This window comes from Lepus europaeus, chromosome 10, assembly GCF_033115175.1.
Source record: "Lepus europaeus isolate LE1 chromosome 10, mLepTim1.pri, whole genome shotgun sequence".
NCBI classification, from domain to species: domain Eukaryota; kingdom Metazoa; phylum Chordata; class Mammalia; order Lagomorpha; family Leporidae; genus Lepus; species Lepus europaeus.
The window spans coordinates 82,475,704-82,501,433 of NC_084836.1; the positions used below are offsets into that span (position 1 = coordinate 82,475,704).

The 25,730-nt window shown below is 45.6% G+C and overlaps 2 protein-coding genes across 2 annotated transcripts in view; both read right to left on the minus strand.

Annotated features, from left to right (window-relative positions):
• Positions 1 to 3,377: 3,377 nt before the first annotated feature.
• On the minus strand, positions 3,378 to 3,945 carry LOC133767817 (large ribosomal subunit protein uL23-like). The gene has a single exon (XM_062202259.1). The coding sequence runs from the start codon at positions 3,913 to 3,915 to the stop codon at positions 3,448 to 3,450; it is 468 nt and encodes a 155-aa protein (XP_062058243.1). The 5' UTR covers positions 3,916 to 3,945; the 3' UTR covers positions 3,378 to 3,447.
• Positions 3,946 to 6,505: 2,560 nt separating this feature from the next.
• The window catches only part of SEC23B (SEC23 homolog B, COPII coat complex component), a 37,398-nt gene continuing 18,173 nt past the window's right edge, over positions 6,506 to 25,730 (minus strand). The window contains exons 12-20 of the mRNA XM_062203808.1: positions 22,619 to 22,708; positions 21,387 to 21,493; positions 20,099 to 20,252; positions 16,000 to 16,077; positions 13,390 to 13,551; positions 12,485 to 12,571; positions 10,401 to 10,556; positions 9,618 to 9,683; positions 6,506 to 6,953 (exon numbers count right to left, since the gene is read on the minus strand). Coding sequence (XP_062059792.1) covers positions 6,864 to 6,953; positions 9,618 to 9,683; positions 10,401 to 10,556; positions 12,485 to 12,571; positions 13,390 to 13,551; positions 16,000 to 16,077; positions 20,099 to 20,252; positions 21,387 to 21,493; positions 22,619 to 22,708 — 990 coding nt within the window. The 3' untranslated portion in view covers positions 6,506 to 6,863. The remainder of the gene's footprint in view (positions 6,954 to 9,617; positions 9,684 to 10,400; positions 10,557 to 12,484; positions 12,572 to 13,389; positions 13,552 to 15,999; positions 16,078 to 20,098; positions 20,253 to 21,386; positions 21,494 to 22,618; positions 22,709 to 25,730) is intronic.

Here is a 25,730-nt window from a genome sequence, read left to right on the forward strand (position 1 = left end):
TTCTCGCTTTCACCTTTCTCTCGCACTTCTTCACAGCGTGATCTCCAACGCTGCAATAGCGGGGCTGAGCTCAGTACATCCCGGTTACCTGCTCCAACCGCACTCGGAAACTTGATTTCTAAAGCATCTGACACCCTGGCTTCGAAGACGTCACTTTCCCGGGAATCTCGCAGGGATTTTTTTCTTTTTTCTTTTTTTTTTCTTTCTTTTTTTTTTTTTTTTACTTATTGATTTTATTTTATCGAAAGCCAGAGCTACAAAGAGGCAGAGAGAAAGAGAAGGGGGGGGGGGGATCTTCCATGTGTTAGTTCACTCCCAGATGGCCTCAACGGCAGGAGCTGCGACGACCGGAGGCCAGGAGCCTCCTCCAGGTCTCCCAAGTGGGTGCAGGGGCCCAAGGACTTGGGTCATCTTCCACTGCTTTCCCAGGCCATAGAGAGCTGGATCGGAAGAGGAGCAGCCGGGACTCGCAACGGCGCCCATATGGGATAAGGGCACTACAGGCAGAGGCTGCTCCTCTCCTTCCCTCCCCCACCCCCGGGATGTTTTTATGTTGCCCACCCTTTAAAGGTGGTTCTGCCCTACAGAAATCCACACCTACAAAAATTAACTCTAAATGGACCACTGGCTTGCTTAACATGTAAAAGCTGAAGCTAAAAACCTGGAAGAAAACGTAGGAGAGAATCTTTGTCACTTTGAGATAAGCAAAGATTCCTAACGTGACGAAAAGCATTGAACCATATGCAAAAAACTGATCTTTTCAAAGTTAAAACTTTGGCTATTTGAAGTCACAGTTGAGAAAATGAAAAGATTGCCACTGAATTAAATACTCAAAATACATATATGTGACGAGGGATACATACCCAGGATATATGAGGACCCCTTATGGAAGACAACCCATGTGACTGGGCCTCAGTCACCACCAAAACGTAAATTACGCATTCTGGGGCCTTTGTGGGGTGGTGCAGCAGGTGAAGCTGCTGCCTACAATGCTGGCATCCCATATAGGACAGCCGGTTCCAGTCCTGGCTGCTCTGCCTCCCATCCAGCTCCCTGCTAATGCACCTGGGAAGGCAGTGGAAATTGGCCCAAGTGCTTGGGTCCCTGCCACCCATGTGGGAGACCTGGATGGAGTTCCAGCTTCCTTTGGCCTGGCCCAGCCCTGGCCATTGTGGGCATTTGGGGAATGGAGCAGCAGCTGAAGATCTCTTTCTCTGTCTCTCCCTCTGTCACTCTGCCTTTCAAATAAAGTAATTTTTTTAACCACATATTTTACAATGGGACACATCTACACACCTATTAGGATGGCTAAATTTAGACTGAGAATACCAGTTGTAAGAATTTGGGGCAATTGGGGACACTTACTAGTGGAAACATAAATGTTACAACATGTTTACAAAACCGGCAGTTCCTAGAACCGGAACATATACCTACCATACAACCCTGACATTCCATTCTTAGTTGTTAACCCAAGAGAACTGAAAATCTATGTCCACATGAAGACATCTACAGATATTGTTTTATTTTTAACAGCAAAAAATAGAAACCACGTACATGTTCATCAGGTAGAAAATGGATAAATGAAATGTGACATATCACTTTGCAATACAAAGGAACTACTGATAACATGCAACTCACAGATGAGTCTTAAATGGGTTATGCTGAGAAGAAAACCAGATAAAACAAACGGGTGATAGTGGTAGAAGGTTGACCAGTAACTGTTGCAACCAGGATACACATGGGAAGGACTAAAGGGGGTTTGAGTAAGTTTTGGGGGCTGTTGAAATGTTCTGTATGTTGGTGGGTTCGTGGGTGGACACATTTATTAAAACTCATTGTAGGGGCCGGTGCTGTGGCGCAGCGGGTTAATGCCCTGGCCTGAAGGGCTGGCATCCCATGTGGGCGCCGGTTCGAGACCCGGCTGCTCCACTTCAAATGCTGCTCTCTGCTAATGGCCTGGGAGGGAAGTGGAGGATGGCCCAAGTCCTAGGGCCCTTGCACCTATGTGGGAGACCAGGAGGAGGCTCCTGGCTCTTGGCTTTGGATCGGCGCAGCTCCGGCCATTGCAGCCAATTGGGGAGTGAACCATTGGATGGAGGACCTCTCTCTCTGCATCTCCTCTTTTTTTTTTTTTTTTTAACTCATTGTACATTCTAACTGGCTGTATTTTTTTAAAGGATGCTAGTTTTACTTTTTTTTTTTTTAAGATTTATTTATTTGAAAGAGTTACACACAGAGAAAAGGAGAGGCGGGGGGAGAGAGAGAGAAAGAGAAAGGTAGGTCTTCCATCTACTGGTTCACTCCTCAATTGGCCACAACGGCTCGAGCTGAGACAATCCAAAGTGAGGAGCCAGGAAATTCTTCCGGGTCTCCCACGCAGGTGCAGGAGCCTAAGCACTTGGGCCATCTTCTGCTTTCCCAGGCCATAGCAGAGAGCTGGATCAGAAGTGGAGCAGCTGGGACTAAAACCAGTGTCCATGTGGGATGCCAGCACTGCAGGCACTGGCCCCATTACTATTTTTTAAATAAAGATTTATTTTTTTGAGAGACAGAGTTACAGACAGAGGGAGAGACAGAAGTCTTCCATCCACTGGTTCAACCCTCCAAATGGCCACAACTGTCAGAGCTGAGCTGATATGAAGCCAGGAGCCAGGAGTTTCTTCTGGGTCCCCCATGTGGCTGCAGGGGCCTAAGCACTTGGGCCATGTTCTAGTGCTTTCCCAGGCCATCAGCAGGGAACTGGATTAGAAGTTGAGCATCTGGGGCCAGCACTGTGGTGCAGTGGGTTAAAGCCCTGGCCTTCAGTGCCAGCATCCCATATGGGCACTGGTTCAAGTTCTGGCTGCTCCACTTCCAATCCAGCTCTCTGCTATAACCTGGAATAGCAGTAGATGGCCCAAGTGCTTGGGCTCCTGTACTGCATGGGAAACCTGGAAGAAGCTCCCGGCTCCTGGCTTCAGCTCAGCTCAGCTCTAGCCATTGTGGTCATTTGGGAAGTGAACCAGAGGTTGGAAGACCTCTTTCTCTGACTCTACCTCTCTCTGTAATTAAAATTCAAATAAATAAAATAACTCTTTAAAAAAAGAGTTGAGTAGCTAAGTTGAACTGGCACCCATATGGGATGCCAGCACTAAAAGCAGATTAAAGGCAGAGGCTCCCTCGCTGCAATCTATTGAAAGTCAACCCTTGACACAAGGGTTTGTAAAACAGAAAGAAAAAAATAAATAAAATAAAAAATAATAAAAGGCAGAGGCTTAGCCTACTACACCACAGCACTGGACCCAACTGGGTGCATTTTATTTATGTAAAGTATACTTAAGGGTCTGGTTGAAGCATCAAAGTTAGTTTACTTGGGTAATCAAATTATTTAAACTAGGAAACAGTTTGCCCAAGCTGGCTGTGTATGGTGGGAAAACATATATTTAGAATTAGCCAGCTGGACTCAGTTCAGATGATCCCAATTTTGTTGGCAACGTCCAGAGCATCATAGTCAGGAGCCAGCCGCACATAGGCCTTCTTCTCTCCGTCAGGTCTGATCAGGGTGTTGACTTTGGCCACATCAATGTCATAGAGTTTCTTCACAGCTTGTTTGATCTGGTGCTTGTTGGCCTTGACATCCACAATGAACACCAGGGTGTTGTTGTCTTCTATCTTCATAGCAGACTCCGTGGTCAGGGGGAACTTGATGATGGTATAGTGGTCAAGCTTGTTTCTCCTGGGGGCGCTCTTCCGAGGGTATTTGGGCTGCCGTCGGAGGCGTAGTGTCTTGGGCCGCCGGAAGGTGGGGGATGTGCGGATCTTCTTCTTCTTGTGGCTGTGGACGCCTTTCAGCACTGCCTTCTTGGCCTTTAAGGCCTTTGCTTTGGCTTCGACTTTAGGAGGGGCAGGAGCTTCCTTCTTCGCCTTCGGCGCCATCTTGGTGAAAAGGGAGTAACAGGTTTTTATAATTTTCTCACAAATTGATTAAATGCACTGAATCGAGTTTAAACAATCCAGATTTATGTATTGTTGTTATCAATGACATTGAAAGCCAAGGGGCCCACGCCGTGGTTCACTTAGCTAATCCTCTGCCTGTGGCACCATCATTCCATATGGGCACCGGGTTCTGTCCTGGTTGCTCCTCTTCCAGTCCAGCTCTCTGCTGTGGCCAGGGAGGGCAGTGGAGGATGGCCCAAATGCTTGGGCCCCTGCACCCGCATGGGAGACCGGGAGGAAGTACCAGGCTCCTGGCTTCGGATTGGCACAGCGCTGGCCATAGCGGCCATTAGGGGAGTGAACCAACGGAAGGAAGACCTTTCTCTCTGTCTCTCTCTCACTGTCTAACTATAACTCTCTCTCTTTCACTGTCTTAACTCTGCCTGGCAAAAAAAAAAAAAAGAAAAAAGAAAAAAGAAAAAAAGAAAGCCAAGGAACAATTGGTGTTAGTGAATAGTGATTGATTAATGATTGAGGCATGTTACATTCCCACACATTATGTGATCTGTATGTATGGAAAGGCAACACTGGCCGCTGATCACTCTTCCTACAATGGGCCTGCAATGACAAGTTCACGCCGTAAAGCACACAGATGTTTGCTTGGTCAGTGCAGGGCACCCTGGCTGACTTAAGCCTCCGCATCCACCACTTGAGTCCATACCTCAGTAACACTGTTACAGACAAAACAAATTGGTAATCTGCCTCGAGCTTGCTTCTTTTCCCATCTCATCAGCCTTGCTCCTGTCACCTACTGCCCTGTTGGTCTCTCCTGAAAGCCAAGGCAGGGAATTTTCAGCTTGCAGATCCCCCAAGCTCCTTCAACTCAAAATATCCAGAACTGAACTTACCAACACCACTCCCAAAAGGAAACAAAGCTTCTCTTTATTTTCCTCATTTGGAGACTAGGAATCATCCATGGACTTCATTAGGTAGAATAAGCAGCTGGAATTTCTTTTTTTCAGATTTATTTAGTTATTTGAAAGAGTTACACAGAGAGAGAAGGAGAGGCAGAGAGAGAGAGAAATCTTACATTCACTGGTTTACTCCCCGGATGGCTGCAACGGCAGGAGTTGAGCTGATCCGAAGCCAGGAGCCAGGAGCTTCCTCCAGGTCTCCCACGCGGGTGCAGGTGCCCAAGGACTTGGGGCATCCTCCACTGCTTTCCCAGACCATAGCAGAGAGCTGGATTGGAAGCGGAGCAGCCGGGACTCAAGCCGGTGCCCATATGGGATGCTGGTACTGCAGGTGGCAGCTTCACCCACTATGCCACAGCGCCGGCCCCCAGAAGCTGGAATTTCTTAGAAGAGAGCAAAGTATTTTTTCCTATTAAGAAACAAGGGGCTGGCGTTGTGGTACAGTGTGTTGAGCCAGTGCTTAGGACACCCACATCCCATATAAGAGTAACAGTGTGTGTTCTATTACCTCTAATTCTGGCCCGACTTCCTGCTAAGGTGCCTGGGAAGCAGTGGAAGATGGCTCAAGGACTTGAGTTCCTGCTACCCACCTGGGAGACCAGGATGGTGCTCCTGGCTCCTGGCTGCACCCTGCCCAGCCCTGGCTGTTGTGGCATTTGGGGAGTGAGCAAATGGGCGACCTCTGTCTCTCCTTGCCTTTTAAATAAATCAATACATAAACCTTTTTTAAAAATAAAAAATTAGGAACTCTGGGGAAAACAACAGCAAATCTAAAAATTCATAATACAAAAAGGAAGTAAGCCAGGATGCAGCATTATGGCATGTGAGGACATGGACTGACTCTGTCATCTGGAATGTTCTCCTTCAAGTGGGACAAGGACAGACTGGGCCATCAGAGTCCTGGAGGAAAAGGTCCCGCTCCTACCTGACTCAGACGTGAGTGACACTGACATCAGCAAAATGCTGGAGATGCTCTTTATTAGTTTTCACTCCCACAGCCAACTCAGAGAAAAAAAGATAGAATTATGGTACAGGCCAGAATTTAGATTTTGCCAATCTTGATAATATAAAAATAAAGATAGAGCCGACCAAAAATGGAGGGTGGAGAGAAAGGTCTTAATATCCACATTCTATGAAAATGGGAATTGAGAAATAGCAGCTAAAATAGTATTCTACAAGAACAACAAAAAGTGTAAAAAAGATTAAAAGCAATTCTTCTCCCTGAAGAGGAGGTTAGGATGAGGGAGTGTGGGGACCGAGGCTATCTGTTCTCAGCTCTTAGGATAAGGTATTTCTTTTTGTTTGGGGTTTGTTTATTGGACTGTGCAGTTGTATGACTCTGATTAAAAAAGAGTATTTGTTCAAGTTATTTTATTTGATGCCCAGGGTGCATGTGTCCTGACTGCACTGGAGCCCCTCAGGCTGACAGCCACGCCTGACGTTTCCCCGGCCACGCGTGTCCAGCCGCTCGCCTCACACACTTGCATGCACTGTGGACTGCTTCTTGGCTTTCCTAACATCTAGGCAGTATTTGAGTATTATGTTCAGGAAGTGCTTCTTAAGACTTATAACACACACACACACACACACCTCAGAAGATCAAATCTATATTAGCATTGTTTTAGTTGGTGCTTTTTCCGGCCAGATTTATTTCCATTATGATGATTAAGGTTTCCATTTAAACAAGCTGCCAAAATACATGACCTCTGATTTCACACAGGTTATAAAAGTTAGGACAGAAAAAGAACATAAACATCTACAAGTAGCACAACAGTGATGACCTTATAATTGCATGGTACAGGAAAAAGGGCACAGAAGAGGAATACAAATAACTTATAATCGAGGGCTGCAGTCAGAATTTCCTTTGATGACCTCTTAAAACCCACCAGAAGAGTGAAAGGAACGTTACTAAGCCTTTACAAACAACCGTGCACACTCTCAGAGTGCGTCCTCCCCTCCCGGGCACATCGTCCCTCAGCAGGCGCCGGACACTGCCAGCTTCTTCAGATGATCCATGAACACCTGCAAGCTGACGTCATCAGTGAGGATGGGGGCTCCGGTCTCCTGCAACATAACGAGAAGGGTTTATTGGCACCTCCCTTAAGAGCTGGCTAGAATTCCAAAGTGTTAGGGATCTTCTGCCTCGGAACATTCACAGGTGTCCCCCGCCCTGAGCATCTGCTATTGTCCCTCTCCCCTGCCTGTGAATGACTTCTTCCAGCAGAAAACCTGTTTCTGGATCCTGATCCACTGAGATCAGACCACTCCTGCCCGCAAGAGTTTTGAGCACCTGCCTTTCAGTGGTGTCCCTTCTCCACAGTCCTGATGACTCAGCCGGCCCACGCTCCCCGGCAGGAGGGAGCCTCCTGAGACCCATGACCCCCTCCCAGCCTCCTCGCCCTTTGCCAGCACCTAGTCCCCGAGTTCTGAAGCGCTCTGCACACAGCAGCCTTGACACAAGGGTACACTCACAAAAGAGTGAGTGTGTGAGGGAATCAGGACCTCCACAGAACCGTAGGTGCAATATCAGAAAACACCTATGATTTCATTAATTTTATAGGAAAAGATCTGACTAGAAAGAAATCTGTAGTGAAATCTCGAACTTGTAAAGAAAATAAATATACACGGGGCAAGTCTTCAAAATGCCTATTAGGAAAACACCATGCATGAATTTCAAAAATTCTGGCACCAAAATAAACATCTTCTAATTCAATTTTCCACACACTTTCTGAAGTACCTTCATACATATACGATACATATACTTTATGACAGTCATTATGTAAACTCAATTTCTTTTTTCATATTTTTACAGCATACAGCCTTGGTGTGTACTGAAGCCACACCATCCAGGCTTGCGGAAATGCACACTATAACGCTTGTCAAAAGAAAAAACCGCCTAGTTAATGCACTTCTCAGAACATTTCCCCATCATTAAGCAAAAGGTGGCTGCATCATGCAAACATTCATCAAGGGAGAGAAATGGCTACAGTAATATCAGATAAAGTACAGTGCAAAAAAATTACCGTAGACAGACAGGGGCATTATATAATGATAAAAAGGTCAATCCATCAGGCAGAGACAGCAATCTTATGTGTATATGCCCCAAACAAAGCTACAAAACGTGTGAAGAAAAAATTGAGAGAACTTCAGTACCCCAACTCAAAACTGATGAAGCTAGAGGACCAGCAAGGGCATAAAAACAATTCAATAACTATCAGACACTTGCAGGACGTTCCATCTAACAGCCACGGAATACATATTCTTTTCAAGTGACCATGAAATGTAAGCCAACACAGACCACATCCTGGGCCACAAAACAAACCTCAGCAAACTTACAATAATTGAAATCATACAAAGTACATTCTTCAACCACAATGGAATCAAAACAGAAATTAGTAATAGACACACAAGAAAATACCCAAATACTTGGACTCTAAGTAATATGCTGATATTCAAACTCACAGGACAAAGCTAAAACACTGCTGAGTGGAAAACAGCAGCAAATCTACAAATTAGAAGAGAGGAAAAAGTCTCAGATTACTATATAGTCTCCCACTTTAAGAACCTAGAAAAAGAATAAAAAAAAAAAAAGAAACCAAAAAACCTAAAGCAAACAGAAGGAAGGAAACAATGTCTGCAGACAAACTGATGGAATTAAAAAGACAACATGGAAAAGCCAATCAAATGAAGAGCTGCTTCTCTGAGAAGATCAGTAAAATTACCAAAACTTAGGTAAGACTGAAAAGGCGAAACAGAGGACACATGTGGATCGCTATCAGGAATGAAATAGGGGCACCACTATAGACTATATGAAGATCCAATAGATGCTAAGCGAGTACTACAAGCAATTTTACACCTTAAGTTTTATACTTAAACAAACTGGACTGATTTCTCAAAAACCACGGCAGCCAAATCCATCCAACAGGAGTTCAAGTCTTGGCTACGCTGCTTCCAATCCAGCTTCCTGCCAATGCACTTTAAAAGGCAGTGGTAGAGGCCCAAGGACTTGGTCCCTGCCACCCTTTGAGAGACCAGGATGGAATTCCTGGCTCCTGGCTTTGACCTGGCCCAGCCCTGGCTGTTGTAGGCATTTGGGGAGTGAACTAGTGGATAGAAGACATCTCTCTTTCTTTGTCTCTTCTTCTTTCTCTATCATTCTGCCTTTCAAATAAAATAACCTAATCTCAAAGGGGTGGGGGGCAACGCAATGGGGGCAGGCATTTGGCACAGCAGTTAAGCCACTGCTTTGGGTCACCCATGTATCACACTGGAGTGCCTGGCTTGAGTCCTGGCTACTTCGCGTTGACCCAGCTTCCTGCTAATGTGCATTGCAGGAGACAGCAGATGACAGCTCAAGTACCTGTGTCCCTGCCACCCACGTGGGAGACCTAAACTGAGTTCCTAGCTCCTGGCTTTAGCCTGACCTAGTCCCCTGGCTGTTGTGGGTATCTGGGGAATGACCTAATGGATGCAAGATTTCTCTGTCTCTGCTTTTCAAATAAAAGGAAAATAGAACAACACAAAACAAAACAAACAGGGCGACATGAGAGATGCTGGCAGTGATGGGACCCACACAGGGGCAGCCCTCTCTCCACTCCTCTCCAATGTGCTATTAAAGTGCACACCCCCCAACAAAATACCCATTTTTTTCTATCTATGGGCCAAAAGAGATACAACTGTACAATTTTTCAAACAAGTTTAAGAAGCAAACACTGGACAATTTCTCACCTGGCCCCAGGCAAACAGGTTATTGTGTGTCTGAGATGGGTTCACTTTGGACAAAAGAAATCTAGCCTGTAAAAAAAATGAATGGTGACATTAATATTAGTATACTAGGAAAAAATATGAGGTCTTCTCAGCTCTTTGGTTAAATCTGAAATTTTGTTTACTGCACAGAAACCTATTTCTTTAGCTTAAAGCCCACTGTCTCTCCATTTCTGAAAGATCATAAAACATGAAATGTGTATCTTATTCTGGCAATTCTCTACTTTTACAGCAGCATATTTTGACCACTCATTTTAAAAAGTCACAGCTGGAGGATTACCTGAATGCCAGTTTACGTCACTATGTAAGACAGTAACCACCTGTTTGGATTTGGAGCTGTAAAAGCAGATCACAGGACCGGCGCCGTGGCTCAACAGGCTAATCCTCCGCCTAGCGGCTCCGGCACACCAGGTTCTAGTCCCGGTCGGGGCACCGGATTCTGTCCCGGTTGCCCCTCTTCCAGGCCAGCTCTCTGCTATGGCCCGGGAGTGCAGAGGAGGATGGCCCAAGTGCTTGGGCCCTGCACCCGCGTGGGAGACCAGGAGAAGCACCTGGCTCCTGCCTTCGGATCAGCGCGGTGCACCAGCTGCAGCGCGCGGACCACAGCAGCCATTGGAGGGTGAACCAACGGCAAAGGAAGACCTTTCTCTCTGTCTCTCTCTCACTGTCCACTCTGCCTGTCAAAAAAAAAAAAAAAAGCAGATCACAAAGTGAAAAGCAGGTCAGAGCTGGAGCTCGCTTACCCACCTGACTGCCTCCGTGCTCCGTGTTGATGTAACGCGGCATCGGGAAGCGCGCTTGCAGGATTTCTTGCGCATCATCCAGGGGTGCCTGCAGGAGGTGCTTGAAGTTTTCGTACTCAGGCATGTCCTGATATCCCGCTTTCCGCCACTGGGCTATCGTCTGCACCAACACAGAATCACCAAAACTCTTGTGGACATGCTGTGACAACAGCCTTGGGTGTCCCGTCCACCCGGAGTTACTTGTTTCCAGTGAGGAAGTCCTCTGTCAAAAGTGACCCATTGTGGAGGGAGAGCAAAGCAGAACTGACCAGGAGGAGGAGAAACAGGAGCTCGCAAAGACAGTGTAGCTAGGACACCATCACCTGCATGGTTCTCCCAGAAACCTCACCCATCAGTCACACCTCTTGCTTTCCCATCTGTATAAGTCAATTAGTTCACAAAGGCCACGGATTAGTTAGCCTAAGGAGCCAGCCTAAAGAACCGTGGCCTCCCTTTTCTATTTCCACTGCTATCGGCCAGTCTAGCGTCTCTTCTCCCCACACCTTGCAGCCAAGGGAGTTGTTAGCTGCCTACCTGGAACCTCTGTCCACTTCTCTTTTCCTAACAGCACACACATTACACTTCTCATACAGACCAGGCAGCTGCCCTGCTGGGCCCTCAGGTGGAACCACTCTTGGTAGGGGAGATCACAAGCTGTACAGATCAATGTATGGGAGTTATTTAGGCTACAGGAAGAGGTAACAGAGTAACATGTGGAAAGTGAGGATGATTTTTCTCTCCAACTAGGCTAAGAACCACTTTGTGTCTCATTCCTCAACAAGCGCTCCAGGAAATATTTATACACACAGGAAATGAAGAAGTATTCATTAGCTGATTTCTGTACCTTTATAATTAAACTGCAGTGTAATCACATGTAATGTAGGGAATACAACAAGAGAACGAGAAGGAAGAGAGAGTAAGAAAACATAACCAGTGCACTAGTGTGTTTTAACAGAAGTACTGATAGAAGCATACTTCAAAGGGTTTATGGAAAATGGAATTAAAAGTAAGTTTATTTCAGTGTAAAATTTTTTGAAATCCCTGCACATGGTCTCCAAAAAGTTCATGAAAAGTGCAAATTATGAAGGAACTATGCATGGATCTCAAAAATATTTTGCAGTGAAATAAATATCTTTTAACTCCATCTATCGTGCTTTTTTTGAAGTGGCCTCGCACGATACTAAATCTCTTCAGATGTCTCCTCCTGTAGCCTGCTCTCCCCTTCTCAGAACTGCCAGCTGCCATTTTCTGGGTGTTAATTTTTGACTGATGGGTGAACTGGAGAAAATGCCTATAAGCTCACTTGAATCCAGGAGTTCTCTTGGACTCCCATTACTGACAGTCTAGCATTTGGGGCAAGTGGCTGGCACCAATACTTCCTAAGCCATTGAGGAAATCCTGAAACACAAGTTGCATCTTTTCAGGACATCTGATGTCACTTCTAATGTTCAGGCATTAGAAAGCCAAATCAAGCCCCAAAACAATCTACTACAGGTAAAGAAGGCACAGTACGGGAAGAAGCATCACTGAACATAATGCTCAATTAACGGATTTTTCCATGATGATGCAAACAATTCAGAGGTCTGACTCCTTTCTCAGATCATGAGCCCCTCTGGGAAAGAAAAGACTCCCTGAAAGCCACCAGGGCCATCATAGTGTAACATTATTGGGGTCACATCACGTTATGAGAGGAAAACTTTAGTTCCAACCTTAACTTCAACATAACTCTGAGATAGATGCAAGAGTGTGCAAAAAGTTTACTGAACAAACTAGTTTTGCCTAGAAGTCAGAAAGTAATAAGTTATGGTTTCTTAAAAGAACCATGTAAAATTTACATACAGCAAATATTATTTATTAAACATACAAATACCCCAGGGCACCTGGCAAAGATGTTATTCATTAGACTAATGGCCAATGTACTCATTAGAATAAAGTTTGGATTTTTGAAGCTCAAATTCTTGTTTCACATGTCATTTTTAGAAAGCCTTAAATTAATAAATCTGAAGAAAACAAAGGCAAGAGAAAAGAAAGGCATCACTGTCCTCTTACCTCACCCAGGTAAATGACAATCTGGAAGAAGGTGTCCATCAGCAGAATTCTGTCGGCCAGGATGCTGCTGCTGTCCAGGAGCACTGGCTGCAGACAAAGGGAGAGAGATGGCCCCGCACTGCCCCAGTGGGAGGGAGATGGCCCCACACTGCTCCGCTCCCCAGACAGGGCGGCGGTGGCTGACAAGTGCTCCCTGCTTCACACCACACTCCCACCTTCCGTCCCCCAGCTCAGTCTAAGGCTCAAGGGCACAGGGGAAACAGCTCCAAGTAATCTCTCAGCAAGTGGAAGGGGTAGCATGGAATCTTGTGATCTGGAGCCTGGAAATCTCTTCAAACACTCTCAGTTTTGTGCTGAAAATGCATTTTGTCACCTAGAGATATTGCCTCTCCAATCTATTACAGCTGTAGACGAGATAGAGTATGGATGCTGATACACAAAGCAACACTTAGCACAAGTTCTTCAAGTTCACTACAAAATGTATTTTGTTCTGCACTCACATAAACAAATATTGATATTTTGGTTTCTTTTCATAAAGTTCTTTATTTTTGCAGGATTCTTGAAAAACATCATTTAGAAAAGTTGCTGTTTCAATTTTTTTCAGTAACATGTTGTTACATAATTTTTGTGAATATTTCATAGGTTACTTATTTTTCTACTATGAAACACTCAGATTATTATCTAACTCTATTTTAATAGTTTATAAACAGCTTTATATGTCCATCTTTTTCCTATGGATATTTTTAATACTCAAAAATAAGGTTAAGTTGCTACAGAAACTCAAAGTTTTCAATATATTTTTTTAAAGTTCTGTTCTAAAAGTAAATTTGCTAGGGGAGAATAAAAAAAAAACCAGACATATGAGGTGACTGCAGTTCTCCAAAAAGCCCCCAAGTAACACCTACCTCGGGGGGCCCCTGGAACGAGTAGGAGTAGAGGATCGGCTGGATCATGATGAGGGACTGCGTCAGATCCTGCCGTGCAAAGTGGTGCCTGTAATACGACGACTCATCGGGGCTGTTGTTAAACACCTGGAGGAACGGCGATCTTCTGAGGTGGAACATGAACTGCAAACACAAAGCGAGAGACAAAGGCACAAAGCTGCAACCCTGCTGCGGTCCGGCAGAGGAGGCCACCTCAGCACCGACACAGCAGAGCCCCAACTTCAGGAGAAAGGTCTCTATGTTCACATAAACAGGAAGCAGAAAGTGGTGCCTGGGGTCTGGGGAGAGGGCAATGAAGAGTTTTGTTGAATGGGTTGAGAATTTTGGTTTTCTTGGGGCCAGTGCTGTGGCATAGCATAAAACTGCCACCTGCAGTGCCGGCATCCCACATGGGCGCCGGTTCGTGTCCTGGCTGCTCCACTTCTGATCCCTCTCTCTGCTATGGCCTGGGAAAGCAGCAGAAGATGGCCCAAATCCTTGGGCTGTGTGGGAGACCCAGAAGAAGCTCCTGGCTTCAGATCAGCACAGCTCTGGCTATTGTGGCCAATTGGGGGAGTGAACCAGTAGACTGAAGATCTCTCTCTCTCTCTGCCCCTCCTTCTCTGTGTAACTCTGACTTTCAAATAAATAAATAAACCTTTAAAAAAAAAAAAGAAAGAGAATTTCGGCTTCCCAAGATGAGACCCTCTGGGATCTGCTGGGTAACAATGTGAATAAACACTACCCAAATGTACACTGACAAATGGTTACCGTTTCTGGGTACATTTTAAAGTTACATGTTTTTGACTATGATTTTAAAAATATTTAAAGGTCCTCGGGATATGGCAGAGCTTCCACATGAAAAGGAAAAGGTCAACAAACAATTTCCAGAGCACCTGGGCTGTGGAGACAGAATGTCTGCTCTCTGAGAAGTCAGGTTCCATGGGAAAAAAGCCCTCTGGGGCATCCTCACATTACCAGCCACAGCACTGAAATAACTACAGCAGGTGGGGGTGGTGATGGGCCAGCCCACCACCCAGAGCTGTGGAGTTGAGGATAGATCCTGAAAGACATGAATGGGATGGCTGGAGGTCAGGGAGAGGGGACTGCAGGCCTAGGAAGGGCAGATGAGAGCTCAGGGCACAAGCTGGTCTTGGGGCTGGAGTGACAAGCACAGGGGAGAGACAACGCTGGGGAGGTCATGGTCCTCACCCCAAGAATTACAGGGGAGTGGGGAGCGGAGTTTTTGCTCACTGTGCAGAGCTGCCAGCATGTGACAGTGAGCTGCCTTGAGAAGTACAAAGTTTCTTGAGGCTCAGAATTAAACCACAGGCTACTAAAGACTAATGTGGTTGACATACAATAGACTCTATGTGCAAGGTATGATGTGCTTGCCAAGAAGAATTGAGTCCTTCCAATAAACCCACGAGTTCTCCTTATTTACAGGTGAGGAAACTGAGGCAGACAGGTGTGACCAACTTGCCCCAGGTCACCGCACTATGCAGTGGCAGCGAGGGACTCTCCTCCAAGCCACTGGCTCTAGAGATTGGGCTCCCGATGTCTATCTTGGAATGCCTTGCCCGAAAGGCTCCTTAGGAAAACCTCATCTGCTGGTTTTCTAACTGCTCTTCAAGAATCAGTGAAGCGAATGCTAAGGGCACTGTTAGGGGGAGCCACTGGGTGGTTGCATGGGCACACTGAGTGGCATCCAGTCCCTCTACTTTACATGCTAGCTTCTGAGGAGGGGCCCTTGGAGAAAGGACTGTACGGTTTTGACTGCAAATCACTTCTCCAGACCAACTCCTCCCTTCTAAACTGAAATCCATAGGGCTTGGGACCTCATCTGCGATAGCAGTGGTGGGGTGAGAGCTGCAACTCCGCTCTGATCTTCTCAAACTCCACCTGGCCTCAACCTGCCAGGCACAGACCCCGGCAAGTCCCAGGCTCCTGCTGTCAGCTGGTTCACACAAAGCACTGAACAGGTGGCTGGCACCGCACCAGGTTTCAGTACTTGATGGAGCCCTCAAAGCCAGCCACAGAGCTCAGCTCTAGCTCACTCACAGTCTGGGAAACGTGGAAACCTAGGTCCATGAGAGCAGCTTCCTGCTCCATCCACTTCTCTCCTCTCTTCCCTTGTCCAGGGGCAGCTGTGTGCTTCATTTCACGCCTTCTGTAGCTACTTTCAGAGCTGCTTACTACCGATGCCTAGATAGGATGCAGCCGGATAACCACAGATTCATTGTGAAACACTTGTCATGTTATGTTAATAACCTGTCATACTAACTGTGGCTTTGTTCTGTTAAATCATCTCTGGTGCCCTCACTTTCCTGGTTTACTGCCGAGGGAACTAAACTTCTGCAAATTAGAGATCTGGTTGTGGCCTACTGCTAAAGACTCTGCTTCGCCTTCTCAGGACACTAGATGCACTTGTTTTCTGACTGTCCTTGCTGTCTCCTTAGGGCCTGGGGTCGTGCTGCACAGACACAACTTGGTCTTCAGTTAATAAAACTACAGCTCCTCATAGAGGTTGGAAATGGGACACACTTCACTTTACTACAATGGTTACTCTGCAGGAATTCTTAAAATACTTACCTGAGGATATAGAGAGAAGGAGTCTGATAACCTGAAAGAAGAGGGGTCTTCTTTGTTATACTGTCCAAACTTCTGACACTGTGGAAAGGAAACATATTATTAAAAACAAACAAACAAAAAAGTAAGATACTGTCAGGTGTTAAAATGCAATCTTCTTCTTCTTTTTTTTTTTTTTTTTTAAAGATTTATTTATTTGAAAGAGTTACAGAGAGAGAGAGAAAGAGAGAGAGAGAGAGAGAGAGAGAGATGGAGGTCTTCCATAAGCTGGTTCACTCCCCAAATGGCCTCAACAGCTGGAGATGAGCCGATCCAGAGCAGGAGCCAGGAGCTTCTTCTGGGTCTCTCAGGTGGGTGCAGGGGCCCAAGAACTTGGGCCATCCTCTGCTGCTTTCCCAGGCCATAGCAGAAAGCTGGATCAGATAGTGGAGCAGTCAGGACTCAAGCCGGTGCCCATATGGGAAGCTGGCACTGCAGGCCTTTAACCCGCTGTGCCACAGCGCCAGCCTCTATGTTCCAGTCTTAACTCTGCCACCTACTGAGTCTAGACTAGTGTCTCTCAGGCATCAAGAGGCAGACGACCACCACTCACAGTGGGGGGAGGTGGGGGTTCAGATGCAGACTCTGGAGAGGAACTGCAGCTCCCCTCCTGTAGCAGCTCCCACTCAATGCTGGCCGAGGTCATCCCGGCCACAGGGGGACTGTATAATCTCTCTCAGGTGCCTTTTCCGTAGGAAGACCCTCCAGGATCACAGAAACGGCAGTCAGAGATACACTCTGATGCTCTCTCAAGTTACCACTCAATTCTCTTCCTTTCCAGGGCAGGTTTCTGAACTGTCATCTTTTTTCTTTCTGCATTTAGTGTCCAGTGCTCGCCCCCGCCTGAACCCCAGTGGTGACTTTCACCCAACTACAGGACTGCATTCCTTTGACGTACTTTTCCCAGTTAGTCCACATTCCACCCATAAAGATAACCTATCACATCCAAAACAAATAGATTAACACGCTCCCACCCTCCAGTTCTAATTCTCCCATTTGTCTATCTCACTTTTCTTGTAGTTGCCTTCAATTGAAATGTGAGAGAACGCTGACTTTTTGGCTTTTGGTTCTGCCTACAGTCATTTTACCAAGTTTTATCGATTCTTTATTTAGAGTACATCCTAGTCCAAAACCTTCTCCTGTCTTTGTTAATACTGCCACTACCTTCATCTCAGCATCATGAGCCTGCAAAATCCTCCATCACAGCAGTAGCTTCTTCCCCCTGAAACTTCTCTTATATGATGATAGTAGATGTAAACTGAAGCATCACACTGATCCCATACTCCTGCTAAGAATCATACCCAAGGGGCCAGCGCTGTGGCATAGCGAGTAAAGCCACTGCCTGCAGTGCTGGCATCCCATATGGGCGCCAGTTCAAGTCCCAGATGCTCCACTTCCAATCCAGCTCTCTGCTTTGGCCTGGGAAAGCAATGGAAGATGGCCCAAGTCCTTGGGCCCCCGCCCCCGTGTGGGAGACCTGGAAGAGCCTCCTGGTTTCGGACTGGACCAGCTCTGGCCATTGCAGCCATTTGGGGAGTGAACTAGCAGATGGAAGACCTCTTTCTCTGCCTCTCCTTCTCCCTCTATGTAACTCTGACTTTCAAATAAATAAATAAATCTTTAAAAAAAAAAAAAAAAAACCTCTCTCTTTCTCTGCCTCTCTACCTCCACCTTTTAAATAAGTAAATCTTAAAAAAAAAAAGAAAAAAAAAAAAGAATCAAGTCTCCCTCTCTCCCTGCAGCTGCAGCATTCCGGTTAGGGTGTACCTTCACTGTCTCTTTTCCCCACTGTCCAATCTGGTTTCCTGTGACAGTGGTCTTTCCAACATTCCCAGCATACAAATGAAAGGCACAGCTACCTCCCCCAGGCTTGTTCATGCTGGGCCACTAACCAGCAAGCCGTGCCTTCTCCTCTATTATCCTACTCTTTATAAAAAGGTCTGGGGCTGGTGTTTGGCATGACAATTAAGACACAGCTTGGGACACCAGCATCCTATATCAGAGTGTCTGGGTTCAAGTCCTGCCTCTGATTCCAATCACAGCGTCCTCTCTCTCTTTTTCTCTTTCTGTCTGTCCTTCTCTTTGCCTTTCAAATAAATAAAAACAAATCAATGGGAAAAAAATGTGCTTCAAGGCTCACTAGGCAAAAAGGTTTTGCCAACCACTTGGACAGTCATCTCTTGCGTCTTTGCAATTCTAGAGGAGCAATTTTCAATTTGAGTTTGAAAATGGTTCCATGCAATGGCAAGGGCAATTACTGAGCTAAACAAGGTGAAACAGTTTTCCTCACTGGGTTTTGCAGTACCTCTGCCCACTAACACATGCTATGCACTCCAAGAAGACAGGATGATGTGGTACGCCAATTGTTAATTTGTTGCCTCATGCTTCCAAATTCATCCCTTCTGCCTGCTGCAAAAACCATGTGGGCATTTTAACCAGTATTCCCCTGCCAGCTGCCCCAGTGTTCTACAGTATGTCAGTGGAGGCTGCAGGAGGCAAGTGTTTGCTGGGGCCAGGTGCTCACCCAGCAGCCTCCCCGATGCCAGGTTGCTGCAGCTCTGTGGCTTGCCCAGTACTGAGCTCCTGGAGCAGACGGCAGCTAGCAGCTAGCTACCTAAGCACCCTCACGTGCCTCTGCAGAGACACTCCCCTGGGAACAGCTTTCCCCAGCACTCCAGAGGGTGTGGTTTTGTCAAATTCTAGTAAGTTCCTCAGACATATTACCATGGCAACTTCTTTGCTAAGAAAAATTTACTGAGCCATGGCCATGACCGCCCAATTAGGTCTGGATCAGCCCTGGGTGTGGGGTGGAGGAGGGCTCTTCTCTGTCCCAGAAGTAGTGGCTGTGCCCTGTTTTATTTATTACTCACAAGTCCCTCAAGCTACTCATCTGTTGTAGTAGCCAATCTTTATATAAAACTTTCCCTACCTAAAGTATTCAGTGTGATCTTGACATTTGGCCTAGTGGTTAAGATGCAGTTAGGATGCCCACATCTCATTACGAGAGCCTGGATTCCAGTTCCAGCTTCACAATTTCCAGCTTCCTAATGGCCATTGCAGGAGGCTGAAGTGACAGCTCAAGCAGTTGGATGCCTGCCACTCACACTGGAGACCTGGATTGAATTCCCAGCTCCTGGTTTTTGGCTGGCCCAGCACCAAGCCACCGTACCAGTGGCTGGGAGCTCTCTGTCTCTGACTCTCAAATATTTAAATAAATATTTTTTAAAAATTACAGTGTGATTTCTTGCTCCTGGTTGGACCCAGACTAATATACGAAGCATCTCCCTAAACTCACTGGGCCTGGACTTTTATTTCCCAAAACCACCTTCCAGATATGGGGGAAAATACAACTCAGCTCTTAACATGCACAGATTTGCATCACTCCCCAAATGTGTGTTGCTTCTTCCCAATTAAAACATCAGCCCTTGAAGGGAAAATACAGTATTGATCACTTCTTTCATACCACTCTCAGAACATCTAGTGCTTGGAATAAATGTTTGGGCCCCTGCCACTCACACAGAAGACTCAGATGAAGTTCATGGCTCTTGGCTTCAGCCTGGCCCAGCCCTGGCCACTGTGGCCATCTGGCAAGTGAACTAGCAGGTGGAAGATTTCTTCTGCTTTTCTCTCTATATAAGTCTTTCAAATAAATAAATCAACCTTAAAAAAAAAAAAATAGAGCAGAGATCAAGACAGAACCTGGCCGGTGCCGTGGCTTAACAGGCTAATCCTCCGCCTTGCGGCGCCGGCACACCAGGTTCTAGTCCCGGTTGGGGCGCCGGATTCTATCCCGGTTGCCCCTCTTCCAGGCCAGCTCTCTGCTATGGCCCGGGAAGGCAGTGGAGGATGGCTCAGGTCCTTGGGCCCTGCACCCGCATGGGAGACCAGGAGAAGCACTTGGCTCCTGGCTTCGGATCAGCGAGATGCGCTGGCCGCAGCGGCCATTGGAGGGTGAACCAACGGCAAAGGAAGACCTTTCTCTCTGTCTCTCTCTCTCACTATCCACTCTGCCTGTCAAAAAAAAAAAAAAAGACAGAACCTAATGCCTTTGTTCCCAACTTACCAGTCGGATGAGCTGTCGATCCAGCCACCGGAGCACGTCGGGCCCCTCCTCGGACTCCGCTCGGAACACCCCAAGCCGCGCCATCAGAACTGCTGCAGCCTCCTGGTCGAATGCGGCTTCAATGTGCCTGAGCTGACTCTGTGCATCTGCCCAGCTGACAATGCCAGAGGCAGGGCCACGGTTATGTGCAGGAGAGACACAAAAGCCAGATATCCACTTAGATAAACACAGATCCTGCTCCTTCCTCTCAGACCACACAGATGTGAGCTTCATTTTCAGTAATGAATCACAGGAATTCTATGTACGTTTTCAGTCACCCTTACGTGATCTCTGAAAACTATAAACTCAAGAAAATTACAGAGCAGAACTTCCCCATGTCCTCAGGACATTATGCAGGCAAATATTCAACACAGCACTGCTTCCTCTTGTTCAATCTTAAAAAAACTAAATGTTTACAAATTCACAAAATGACTTCCCAGCATCACATGCCCAGAAAAAAAGAATTAGTACATATACAAAAGTTTTCCAGATGGGTAAATACATCATGAACAAAATTAAAAATCAACATAGGCCAGAAATAGATGTATGCAACAAACACAATAATACCTATGTCCAGAATTCCTACAGTCTCTTCAATGCAGTAAACAAGAACAAGAAGTCTATTCTGCAAAAATGGGCAAGGCTATCACAGAAGAAATACATATGGCAAATAAACATGAAGAAGTACTCGACTCATTGATAAATGGGAAGAGACAAATGACAGTGAGAAATTGTTCACGATTTGCATGTGAAACATTGAAAATATCCATTGTTATTCAGGAGACAGGGCACTTTCCTTCCACTGTTTGCAGTATCAAAATTTAACTACCGTGAAGTTGACTGGCAGGCAGGACCTTAAATGTCCTTTAACAGAGGAATGATACTTCCTACACACGCCATGCAATACTATGCAGCCATGGAAAAACATAAATGGGCTTGCAAAGTGACATATATTGGATACCGATACAGCTATTTAAACATAAAAAGCTGTTGCACATGCACAAGATTATTTCAAAAAGGTGTGGAAAATGGAAAATGAGTTTATTTTGGTACAAACTTTTTTTTAAATCCTACAGTTTTTTCATAAAATGCATTTTCCACAAACCTTGAAGCACCCCCATATATATGGATATATGGTAGTTAACTTCAAGGACTGGCAAGAGCCAAACAATGGAAACCATAAAGGCAAACTAACATTAAACCATCTCTTCAGAGTGAAAATGCCAGTGAGGAACGTGGGAATACTCACTTTCGGGCGATGGTGGTCACACGGATGCGTCTCTGGGTGCTGGAGTGTTGATACTGAGTGACAAACTGGATGGCGCCTCTGCCTCCTTGGGGAATTGGGGCATTGTGCTGCAGGGACAAGAAGCCAGACATCTTGTTACTGTTACAGGCATGACTTCAACACAGTGGCATAGCCTGCTGTGCCCTTCTAAAGTGACTGCCACAGCCAGGACAGTATGGTTCTGGATGCACTTTGAATGGTACATTTAAGATTTGCATATTTTTCTATACAGAATGTTCACTTCAAAAAAAATAAATAACTAAAATAGCACATTCAACAAGGAGTTCAAGTTAATGATATGCATGCTGAAGTGTTTAGGGTGAATTTACACTGATGACTTTCAATTTGCTTTGAAATGCATCAAAAATAAGAAGGATGAAATCAACACATATGTTAACAAAGTAAATACAAAGGTGGTGGGCACAAGGGTGTTAACTATGCAGTTTTATCAGTCTCCTGTAATGTAGGTTTCTGATCTTTTTTTTTTTTTGAACCCAAGAAAATATTGGGGAAAGACTGAAACACTGAAAAATCCAACATTACAATGGCTGGTACCAGTAATTACTCTCCTAAGTTTATTTTGGTGCAAGAAAAATTTTGAAATTCATACATATAAGGAGTCTTCAAAACAGTCACAGGAAGTATGTCTTATGAAAAAACTATGTACAGATTTCACTTTTCTTTGTTTTTAAATTTACTTATTTATTTTAAAGTCAGAGTTAGAGAGCTCTTACATCTGCCGGTTTGCTCCTCAGATGGCCCCAAAAGCCAGGGCTGGATCAGGCTAAAGCCAAGAGCCAGATGCTCCACCTGGGTCCCCCAAGTAGTTGGTAGGGACCCAAACACTGGTGCGATCTTCCGTTGTTTTTCCCAGGCCATTAGCAGGGAGCTGGATTGGAAGTGGAGCTGCCGGGATTTGAACTGGTACCTATATGGGATGCCAGAGATGCAGGTAGCAGCTTAACCCACTGTACCACAACACCAGCCCTGATTTCAAATTTTTTTGCACCAAAATAAATATCTTTTAATTCCATTTTCCATCAACTTCTTAAAGAATCTCATACAATATCAAAATGGTATCAGTTCATGGAGGAATTAACCAGATGTCACTGGTTTGTAATAAATATGAAAAATAGGACATTAAGACATGAAAATGTAACCAAAAAAAAAAAAAAAATAAAAATCCAGCTCACCTGATTGACAACTTCAAAGTAGATGCCAAGCGTAGAGGTAGGATCCAGGCCACAGATTTTCCACTGACTTGTGCCAGCAACACCAAGCTCCTGGGGTGGGCAGAGGGATGATCAAACACAAACATCACCCTCAGGGTGAGCTGCTGAGCAGAAGTCCTGACGAGATACTCTCAGGACAGGTCACTTAGAATACTGCCTTTTAGGTGGAAATTTAAATCTAATTAAAAAGTTTTTTTTTTTTTTAACTGAAAAAAAGCACAATTACTGACAAGAAGACATAATATTTACATCTATAGTATCTTAAAATTAAGCTTTTTATTATGTTGGTAGTGTGACCAGTTTACACTACATCATATATATTATACAAATGGTACATAACACTGAAGTCAATAACAAATCAAGCCAGGTTTGGGGAAGAAGTAAATAGTAGGAGAAGGAGTTATCTAGTTAGCTTCAAGTTTTATGTACTTCTTTCATTATCATTATTAAAATCAGAAATAAAGAGTTACAGAACATTAGTTATAAAATGTTAATTTTCTATCCAATTGTTTTAGGTAAAAGCTATATATAAATTGTAACAGAACTGAGGAGATTGTAGTGGTATGAGAGGTGTATTTTACAGACTACTTAAAAGGCTTTCAGTGATAAACATGAGGTTCACTAAAATATGAATACAAACATCACTTATTTTTATTTAAAAGGCAGAGAGAGTCAGAGATGCTAGGGGGGAATGGTTGGGGGCAAGGAGAGACCCTGAGAACTCCCAACTGCTCTTTTACTGATAAAATGTCCCTAACAGCTGAGGCTGGCCATGCCAAAGCCCATGTCTACTTAAGCCATCACCTGCTGCCTCCCAGAATGCAAATTAGCAGGAAGCTGGAATGAAGAGCAGAGTAGAGACTTGAACCCAGGCACTCTGAAACATGGAATGTGGGTATCCCAAATGGTGTCTGAACTGCTAGGCCAAGTGCATCTGCCCCAAGCACTACACATTCTAACACCTCACATCACTCTGCAGAACACCAGGCTGGGAAAGTGACATGATTATGCACTTACAGAGTCGCGCTATTTCTTCATTCACTCCAACTTCAGCCACACTGCACATTGTCAGCTGACCCTAGTATGTTCTCTCCACAAAGCCATGCCAGGAGCCTACGTACCTGGCCACAGAACCAGTGATGGCCAAAGGGGAAAGGAAAGGTTCTTTCATAAGAGATTTATTTATTTATTTGAAAGGCAGAGTTACAGAGAGAGAAGGAGAGACAGAGAGACCTTTCATCTTATGGTTCACTCCCCAAATGGCTACAATAACCAGGGCTGGACCAGGCCAAAGCCAGGAGCCAGAAGCTTCTTCCAGGTCTCCCACGTGGGTATGGGGGTCCAAGGACCTGGGCCATCTTTTGCTGCTTTCCCAGGTGCATTAGCAGGGAGCTAAATAGGAAGTAGAGCAGCTGGGACTCAAACCGGTGCCCATATGGGATGCCAGCACTGCAGGCAGTGGCTTTAACCCACTGTGCCACAGCACCAGCCCCAGGAAAGGTTCTTAAGTGAAATCAACCAGGAGCTGTACAGTGGAGAGCTATAGAGAGCACACTGCTTTGTTCCAACAGTGCTTCCTAGGCACAATCATGAGACGGACAGATTCAGAGGTGGTTACCCACCCCATCCCTTTCATGGCCTTTTTAAAACACCTGCTGGAAGCTGAAGGACTACACTAGAGAAAAGCATCAAAGAAGTGAGAGGAGTTCGTGTGCCTCCCCTTCCTGCCTTGTTAACCCCTTCTCTAAGCACCAGGCCCAGTGGGGCCACAAACCTTCCATTTTCTTACTAACACACACTTAAGCATTTAACCTTTAAATGCCTTTACTGGTGGAATTATAAAGACAGAACCAGGGAATCATCGTTTTATAACCTCCAATTAAATAAGCTGATTCCAGTGATAACGGATGAGGCTAAAATCATGAGGCTGTCGGCAAGAAAATCTTCATATTGCACTGCACTCACATTCAAAGGGGAAATGTTCTTTTATAATGGAAAGACTTGGGGCAGTCGCCACCTTCCCCACGAGATCCAACTCAGTACCAGTAAAGGGGACAACGGCACTAAGTGCCTCCAGATGCGACACAGCACGGACTAAACATCAGCCAGGAGGTACGCCTGCCCGAAAGATGACCCTGAATCTGCCCCATCTTCAGAGCTAACCTCCGTTCACAAGGAATCCACGGAGGACAGACATAAGCTAAACACCAGTTCAAAGAAACAACCAGGCACACTGAGTGTGGGACATTCCACTAGAGAAGACATCAGGCACTGTCTCTTCAACAAGTCAGTGTCATCCAAGTTTTTTAAAAAGAGCAAAAAACATGGGGCCAGTGTTGTGGCCCAGCAGGTTAAGCCTCCACCTGCAATGCCTGCATCCTATATGGGCATCAGTTCAAATCCTGGTTGCTCTACTTCCAAGCCAGCTCTCTGTTAATGCCAGCACTGCAGCCTGAGAAAGCAGCAGCAGATGGCCCCAGTGCTTAGGTCCCTGTACCTACGTGGGACACTCCACAGAAGCTCCTGGCTCCTGGCCTTGGTCTGTCCCACCTGTATATGACCCACTGAGGATAAAAGGGAAGGACATAACTGCATAACAGCAGCCCTGCAAAGGCCTCATCGGGACGAAACGGCTTGTGCCCTGGCAACTGAGGTACATTCAGAAGGTGAGGGCCACCAGCAAAGCCACCAACCTGAATGATAAATGAACACTCAAAATCTGGTTTTAGTGAACACAGCTATCTCCATACACGACAGTATTTTCTGCTGTTCAACAACTCAGGCTGATCTCGCTGTATAAAGCTTGTTACTAGCTAAGAGTGAGATAAAGGTATCACTTCAAGGGCAAAGAGCACACAGGTTTATTCCTGAAGGATCTGTTGAATGGTTCCCTGGCACTGAACACAACACCCATGGCTTTTTGGCACAGTGACCCAAGCACAGGCAGTGGAGTCAGGGGAACCTGGGCTCCAGCTCCTCCATGTCAGCTCTGACCCTTAGGCAAGATACTTACCTTCTCCATGCCTCCTCTCTTTTAGATAAACAGAGGACAGATGGAAATGACGCTAGCCCC